This window comes from Salmo salar, chromosome ssa14 (assembly GCF_905237065.1).
Source record: "Salmo salar chromosome ssa14, Ssal_v3.1, whole genome shotgun sequence".
NCBI classification, from domain to species: domain Eukaryota; kingdom Metazoa; phylum Chordata; class Actinopteri; order Salmoniformes; family Salmonidae; genus Salmo; species Salmo salar.
In genome coordinates, this window is record NC_059455.1 from 38,331,476 (window position 1) to 38,340,589 (window position 9,114).

At 42.7% G+C, this 9,114-nt stretch overlaps 1 protein-coding gene across 1 annotated transcript; it reads right to left on the reverse strand.

Annotated features, from left to right (window-relative positions):
• Window positions 1-3,292: 3,292 nt before the first annotated feature.
• On the reverse strand, window positions 3,293-6,226 carry LOC106569560 (relaxin-3 receptor 1-like). Its single transcript, XM_014141033.2, has 3 exons — window positions 5,933-6,226; window positions 4,658-5,098; window positions 3,293-4,517 (listed from the first exon to the last, which is right to left on the reverse strand). Exons 1-3 carry the CDS (start codon window positions 6,113-6,115, stop codon window positions 3,927-3,929), a joined length of 1,215 nt encoding a protein of 404 aa, XP_013996508.2. The 5' UTR covers window positions 6,116-6,226; the 3' UTR covers window positions 3,293-3,926.
• Between the last annotated feature and the right edge of the window lie 2,888 nt (window positions 6,227-9,114).

Consider the following 9,114-nt stretch of genomic DNA (forward strand, 5'->3'; position numbering starts at 1 on the left):
CTTAGCACAACCACAACAATCTCATCAATATGTTTGTGATTTGCTGCTATTCCTGGAGCAGAAAAATAAACAAATAAGGTTCATTTTAAAATATAAAAATGTACATTCAAGATGATGTGATAAGAATTTATTGAATCAAACAAGCATAATGATGATGTATTGATGATGAACCATCTGCGGTTATATGATCATTTATAGTGCTTTTCTAAAACAGAAAGCGCTTTACATTGCATGGGGGTAACTCACTCATCACATAATGTTTCATCTCTACCCCCTTCCCCCCGTCCCACTTCAAAATATCACAGACTTTACCAGCTCAGTTACTGCAGATGACAAACTTTGATCCTGAATATACAGTGAGGTCTGAAATGATCGACACCCTTGATAAATATGAGCAAAAATGACAGTATAAAATATGCAATTTTTTTTGTGGTTGAAATGATTTGTTAAACAAAATCTCTTTCTCTGAGCTATTGTATTAGTATAAAATAATATAATATTTTTTTTTCTCGAAAACGTTGGGGTCAAAATTATTGGCACCCTTGTTTTCAATACCTGACATTGGGAGAATAACGGCACTGAGACTTTTTCTAAAATGTTTTAGAACACATTGGGAGGGATCTTTACTATTCCTCCACACAGAATCCTTCCAGATCCTTGATATCCTTAGTCTGTGCTTATGGACTGCCCTCTTCAATTCAAACCCCAGGTTTTCAATGGGTTTCAAGTCCAGAGACTGAGATACCTGTTGAATTAACCATTTGATTGTGGGTTTTGATGTGTGCTTGGGGTTATTGTCTTGCTGGAAGATTCACTTGCAGCCAAGTTTCAACCTCCTGGCAGAGGTAATCAGGTTTTTGGCTAAAATGTCCTGGTACTGGGTAAAGTTCAAGATGCCGTTGACCTTAACAAGGACCCCAGTACCAGTGGAAGTAAAATAGCCCCATAACATCAAAGATCCACCACCATATTTTACAGTAGGTATGTGGTTCCTTTCTGCTTATGTGTTCTCATTTCGACAACAAACCCACCACTGGTGTGCGTGGTCAAAGAGCTCGATTTTCATGACATCTGACCAAAGCATTGGTTCCAATCCAAGTGCCAAGCCCTTTAGCAGACTCATCTTGGAATCAGTGCTTTGGTCAGATGACATTAAAAGCTCTTTGGCTACACGCAGAAAATTGATTTTTGGGGGGTTTATATCATTTGATTTACACAACATGCCTACCACTTTGAAGATGCTAAATGTTTTTTATTGTGAAACAAACAAGAAATGAAACAAAAAAACTGAAAACTTGAGCGTGCATAACTATTCACCCCCCCCCTGCAGAGCCACCTTTTCCAGCAATTACAGCTGCAAGTCTCTTGGGGTATGTCTCTATAAGCTTGGCACATCTAGCCACTGGGATTTTTGCCCATTCTTCATGGCAAAACTGCTCCAGCTCCTTCAAATTGGATGGGTTCCACTGATGTACAGCAATCTTTAAGTCATACCACATATTCTCAATTGGATTGAGGTCTGGGCTTTGACTAGGCCATTCCAAGGCATTTAAATGTTTCCCCTTAAACCACTCGAGTGTTGCTTTAGCAGTATGCTTAGGGTCATTGTCCTGCCTCAAATCTCTGGAAGACTGAAACAGGTTTCCCTCAAGAATTTCCCTGTATTTAGTGCCATCCATCTTTCCTTCAATTCTGACCAGTTTCCCAGTCCCTACCGATGAAAAACATCCCCACAGCATGATGCTGCCACCACCATGCTTCAATGTGGGGATGGTGTTCTCAGGGTGATGAGAGGTGTTGGGTTTGCGCCAGACATTGCGTTTTCCTTGATGGCCAAAAAGCAACATTTTTGTCTCATCTGACCAGAGTACCTTCTTCCATATGTTTGGGGAGTCTCCCGCATGCCTTTTGGTGAACACCAAACATGTTTGCTTATTTTTTCTGGCCACTCTTCCATAAAGCCCAGCTCTGTGGAGTGTACAGCTTAAAGTGGTCCTATGGAGATACTCCAATCTCCGCTGTGGAGCTTTGCAGCTCCTTCAGGGTTATCTTTGGTCTCTTTGTTGCCTCTCTGATTTATGCCCTCCTTGCCTCGTCCGTGAGTTTTGGTGGGCGGCCCTCTCTTGGCAGGTTTGTTGTGGTGCCATATTAATTCCATTTTTTAATAATGGATTTAATGGTGCTCCATGGGATGTTCAAAGTTTCAGATATTTCTTTCTAACCCAACTGTGATCTGTACTTTTCCACAACTTTGTCCCTGAGCTGTTTGGAGAGTTCCTTGGTCTTCATAGCGCTGGTTGCTTGGTGGTGCCCCTTGCTTAGTGGTGTTGCAGACTCTGGGGCCTTTCACAACAGGTGTATATATACTAAGATCATATGACAGATCATGTGACACTTAAATTACACACAGGTGTACTTTATTTAACTAATTATGTGACTTCTGAAGGTAATTGGTTGCACAAGATCTTATTTAGGGGCTTCATAGCAAAGGGGGTGAATACATATGCACGCGCCACTTTTCCGTTTTTTTTTTTTTTGAATTTTTTGAAACAAGTAATTTTTTTATTTCACTTCACCAATTTGGACTATTTTGTGTATATCCATTACATGAAATCCAAATAAAAATAAATTTAAATTACGGGTTGTAATGCAATAAAATAGGGAAAACACCAAGGGGGTGAATACTTTTGCAAGGCACTGTACCTACTGTAAAATATAGTGGTGGATCTTTGATGTTATGGGTGTCACATCCTGACCATAGTAAGATGTGATTTTCTATGGTAGAGTAGGTCAGGGGATGACAGGGGGTGTTTTGGTGTTTTTCTATGTTTTCTATTTCTATGTTCTTAGGTTCTAGTATTTGTATTTCTATGTTGGCTTGTTTGGGATGATCTCCAATTGGAGGCAGCTGGTCCTCATTGTCTCTAATTGGAGATCATATTTAAGTAGGGGTTTTTCTTCCTGGGTTTTTGTGTGTGATTATATTTTGAGTAGTGTTTTTTTCTCTCTGCGTCACGGTTTGTTGTTTTGTCATTTTCAGTTATTTGTGTATTGCAAAGTTTCACGGATTTAATAAAAAATGTGGAACTACAACCACGCTGCACTTTGGTCGGCTCCTTTCGACAGCCATGACAATGAGGCTATTTTGCTTCCACTGGTTGTCACTGTATGTTTAATAAATCACTGTATGTGTTAATTTAATGAAAATAATTCAAAAATATATATTTTTTAGATTTATTTCCCTGAGCCTCCTTTGGCCCTTAAAATGCTCAGTCTGATCATGTGGGGCGTTAGGAAACAAATGTGAAGATATTGACATACACAACCCTGAATAGCTGATAGGATGTTCTTGACCCCAGCCCCTTACCCAGATGAACAGTTATTGGTCTATTATAGTCAGATCTTATTGTGAAGTCATGATGTGGGGCCCAAAGTCCCATCCCACCTGAACAGGATTACATTTCAGGATTTTTTTCAAACAGCTCTTACACAAAAAACAAGGAAATCACATTTTAGCTGCACTGCCCATTTAAGAAAGTATAGTCCCACTGGCTGAGTCTCACACTGATATCTCTCTCCATTCCCACAATACCTCACTAATGTGTGTGTCCACTGAATCAAGAAAATGCATGTCAGTATATTCATTAATTGGGGTTTCTTAAACTATGGGTCATGACCCAAAGTGGGCCCTAGGCATGTGGGTCTCTGGTTAATACAATACATCTATATTCACACACTGTTTCTTCTTCATTTGGCTCGCCGGAGGACGGTACATTTCTCATTTGGGTCTCGAGCTGAAAACGTTTAATCAATTACTCATGTAGGCTACTTTCCAACTTGACTGTAACTGACCTGTACAGCAGCCTCGACTATGAGAAACTTGTAAATGAAATGCATCCTTAACATCCTTATGGCCCTCCAGTCAGTCACACGTTGACATCCCTGTGTATAAGCACCATGCTAGGCGGTGCCTCCTCCACTCTCTTCCCCCTCAGAGCCAGGGTGAGAAAGTTCCTGATGGACAGCGAGACTCTGAGCAGCAGCTCCTTGAGTCCAGCCCTGTACTCCTGTCGCATCAGGCAGTACAGCACGGGGTTCAGGCAGCTGTTGGTGTGAGCCAGGCAAACAGTCAGAGGGAAAGCGTAAGCCTGGGTATTGTAGAAGGCCTTACTAAAGGGCACCAGGTCAAATTTGATCAGCACTCCCCACAGTGTCAGAGCCTGGTTGGGCAGCCAGCAGAGGAAGAAGGAGAGCACCAAGATGGTCACCAGGCGGGTCACTTTGGAGCGACGCCGTTGATGGGACCTCTCTGAACTCTCCATGACCCCAACGCTGCCAAATACGCCACTGACGCGCCGGCTCAGGAGGAGGTAACACACGCTGATCACTACCAAGGGAACCACAAATCCCAGCAGTACCTTCTGTGTCTGGTAGAGGCCCAGTAGAACCTGAGAGTCCCAGTGACCCGAGGCAGATCCAGAAAACCGGACCAGACACAGCTCGTCATCCGCAGAAACCTAGAAACAGCAAAAAGATGCATCACAATGGAATTAAGTGTTTGACTTATGCTAAGTCAATTGATGTGTTTTGTTTTGATGTACACACAAACAGCCTTACATGCATTTTTAAATTGGCAAATAAAATCAGTCAAACAAACCTGGACTGTGGTGGAGTAGATGGCGTGGGGCATCGTGACCGTCAGTGACACCACCCAGATGGCAAAACTGGCCCACTTGGCACGAGCCGCAGCCATTTTGGGGCTGTTTAGCCTCAGTGAGGAGGCGAGGGAGCAGTATCGAGCCACGCTCATGGCAGTCAGGAAGAAGACGCTAGCGTACATGTTCATGGTGGTCACAGAGCTGACAATCTTACACATGACCCTGCCGAAGGGCCAGCGGAAGTCCAGGGCAGTGTCCACAGCCCAGAAGGGCAGGGTGAGGACGAACTGGAGGTCAGTCACGGCCAGGCTCCTCACTAAGAAGTCAATAGACGAGTGGTGCAACTGGTGGTGGGAGTGGAGAAGGAACAGCGCCAGGAGGTTTCCAACCAGCCCCAGAGCACACACCACCAGGTAGACCAGAGCAATGACCACTCGCATCTGGAAGAAGGAAACAGTCAACTCCTGATACCTAATGGCTTGGTACTGTCATTAATTAATAATAATCAAAAAGAAAAATAATAAAGTTCATCTTAAATTGATTTCTCCTAACCCACAACAACAAAAATATATTTTATATCAAGATAATCTACCTTTAGGACTTTAAAGCTGGGATCTTTAAACGTGCAATATGTAACTTTTTGGGTGACCCCACCAAATTAAAATAAATATGTGAGTCATAGTCTGTCATTCTCATTGAAAGTGAGTTCAATCTGTCATTCTCATTGAAAGCAGGTCTAAGAAGCAGTAGATCTGTTCTAGGTGTGCTATTTATATGCTTCCAGTTCTTAAATTTCGTTTTTGCATCTTTTATGTTCAGTTTTGTACACCAGCTTCAATCTAAATACAATATTTGTGGTTATGTAAAATATATTTCACAGAGGTTTAGATGGTTCAATGATTCTCTACACTATACTTGCGTGTTTTGTCACAAACAAAAATTATGCGAACTATTCGAATTTTAGCAACCAGGAAATGGAGCAATTTATGCAGAGTGCATCTTTAATAGTGAAACTGACACGTCCATTTGCGATATTACAACAATCCATCTTGGTCAGACTTCAAGCAAAAGATTAGTTAGTGCTAGTCTGGAACAAAAGCCTGCACAACCAGTAGTAGCTCTCTGGGTCCAGAGTGGCAGATCCCTGAGCATCACTCCTCTATGGGCTAGCAGGGCTACTATGAAGTAGGATGAAGTTACACCTGATCTAAACTTAGTTTGCGTTTGTCACTCTAATGGTTAGGACTTTTGGAGGGTATTAGGAGCACACACACCGTCATGTTCGCGCTGTCCCCATACAGCTCCGGAGCAGACTCTCTGGAGAGGAGATGGAGCCAGCAGTCCAGCGAGAGGTTCTGGAGCGATTCTCCGGACAGGTTAGCCTGCTCTGGGCTCTCCGCATCCTCCTGACGCTCACTCAGACCCAGGTGGAGCAAACTGCTGTTACTCTGATGCATGCTTCTTCTCTATCATTCAGCAGAACACTCCGCATAAAAACAGGGTCTCACATCAGCCAAGGTGTGAAGTAATGGTACAAACATTTCGAGTTAAGAGTAGACTCAACATATCCAAATTCCAACCGCACTGTTTTTGTAAGACACATTTTGTGTTTTAGGAAACAGTCATTGTTAGTAAATATTCACTGTTTTTTCGTTTCATTTGAATGTGCTTGTTCAAGTCCGACTTCTTTCTGAATGAGTTACATCACGCGTCTAGTCTACGCTTTTTATACGGTTTGAGATGCCATGCGCGGGTAAAGTCTCCGAGAATTCGCACTGTGCGGTTGCTATCACTCCATCACGTACATAAAATAGGGGGAGAGTAGGGGTGAGAATGTGGAGGGCTGCAACCTGCTCTCAGAGCATTTCGTTTTATTCTGTACATAAGGCCAACGCACTACAATTAGTATCATATGTTACGTTTCGTATGGTATGTATTAATTTGTGGATGTCCATCACCCATTTAGTATGATATGTTCCGAATTACAATTTGTATTATATGTAACCTATTTGCTAAACGTACAATATATTACGAATTGTGTCTGGCGAAACTGGCAGACATGGTGTGTGTGATGTGTGTGATGTGATTGTTCTGCTGTACCTCTGCTCCTCAAGTCTTTATTCAAAACATACATTTACATCTTTCCAATGACTACATGGAAAACAATCCCTATTCTGCCAAGTACAGACTGAAGCAGTGCAAGGGAAACCTTTTAAAATAAGCATTTTTATTGAGCTCAGACACATCAATGAAACTTAAATAAGAAATTATATCAAAGTACAGTAAGTGAAGTATGTCCAAAAAAAGAAAGTAAGTAAATGAATATCTGCCGCCATTGTTCAGTAGCCACATTATTCAGTAAATCTCTATATTACGGGATCTCTATAATACATAACACCATATATTGGGGTTCAGCAACCTGGCCTCAGGGCAATTCATATTATTTGGGACGTTTTTTTCCCTCCATTTAAATCAAATGTTATTGGTCACATACACATGGTTAGCAGATGTTAATGCGAGTGTAGCGAAATGCTTGTGCTTCTAGTTCTGACGGTGCAGTAATATCTAACAAGTAATCTAACAATTCTCCAACAACTACCTAATATACAGGGGTGAATGAGAATATGTACATATAAGTATATGGATGAACGATGGCCAAGCAGCATATGCAAGGTGCAGTAGATGGTATAAAATACAGTATATACATGTGATATGAGTAATGTAAGATATGTAAACATTATTAAAGTCGCATTATTTGAAGTGGCATTGTTTAAAGTGACTAGTGATCCATTTATTAAAGTGTCCAGTGATTGGGTCTCAATGTAGGCAGCATCACTGATTGCTGTTTAGCATTCTGCTGGCCTTGAGATAGAAGCTGTTTTTCAGTCGCTCGGTCCCAGCTTTGATGCACCTGTACTGGCCTCGCCTTCTGGATGATAGCGGGATGAACACGCAGTGGCTCGGGTGGTTGTTGTCCTTGATGATCTTTTTGGCCTTCCTGTGACATCGGGTGCTGTAGGTGTCATGGAGGGCAGGTAGTTTAACCTCGGTGATGCGTTGTGCAGACCACCCTCTGGAGAGCCTTGCGGTTGTGGGCGGTGGGTGCAGTTGCAGTCCAAGGCTGTGATACAGCCCGACAGATTCTCTTGATTGTGCATCTGTAAAAGTTTGTGAGGGTTTTGGTTGACAAGCCAAATTTCTTCAGCCTCCTGAGGTTGAAGAGGTGCTGATGCGCCTTCTTCACCACACTGTCTGTGTGGGTGGACCATTTCAGTTTGTCTGTGATGTGTACGCTCAGGAACTTAAAACTTTCCACCTTCTCCACTGCTGTCCCTTCGATGTGGATAGGGGGGTGCTCCCTCTGCTGTTTCCTGAAGTCCACGATCATCTCTTTTGTTTTGTTGACGTTGAGTGAGAGGTTGTTTTCCTGACACCACACTCCGAGTGCCCTCACCTCCTCCTTGTAGGCTGTCTCGTTGTTGTTGGTGATCAAGCCTATAACTGTTGTGTTGTCTGCAAACTTGATGATTGAGTTGGAGGCGTGCATGGCCACGCAGTCATGGGTGAACAGAGAGTACAGGAGAGGGCTGAGCACACACCCTTATGGGGCCCCAGTGTTGAGGATCAGCGAAGTGGAGATGTTGTTTCCTACCTTCACCACCTGGGGGCGGCCTGTCAGAAAGTCCAGCACCCAGTTGCACAGGGAGGGGTTCAGACCCAGGGCCTCCAGCTTGATGATGAGCTTGGAGGGTACTATGGTGTTGAATGCTGAGCTGTAGTCAATGAACAGCATTCTTACATACAGTTGAAGTCGGAAGTTTACATACACCTTGGCCAAATACATTTAAACTCAGTTTTTCACTATTCCTGACATTTAATCCTAGTAAAAATTCCCTGCCTTAGGTCAGTTAGGATCACCACTTTATTTTAAGAATGTGAAATGTCAGAATAATAGTAGAGAGAATGATTTATTTCAGCTTTTATTTCTTTCATCACGTTCCAAGTGAGTCAGAAGGTTACATACACTCAATTAGTATTTGGTAGCATTGCCTTTAAATTGTTTAACTTGGGTCAAACGTTTCAGGTACCCTTCCACAAGCTTCCCATATGTATGGGGTATGCTTGGGGTTATTGTCCATTTGAAAGACCCATTTGCGACCAAGCTTTAACTTCCTGACTGATGTCTTGAGATGTTGCTTCAATATATCCACATAATTTTCCTGCCTCATGATGCCATCTGTTTTGTGAAGTGCACCAGTCCCTCCTGCAGCAAAGCACCCCTACAACATGATGCTGCCACCCCCGTGCTTCACGGTTGTGATAGTGTTCTTCGGCTTGCATGCCTCCCCCTTTTTCCTCCAAACATAACGATGGTCATTATGGCCAAGCAGTTCTATTTTTGTTTCATCAGACCAAACATAACGATGGTCTTTATGGCCATTTTTGCTTCATCAGA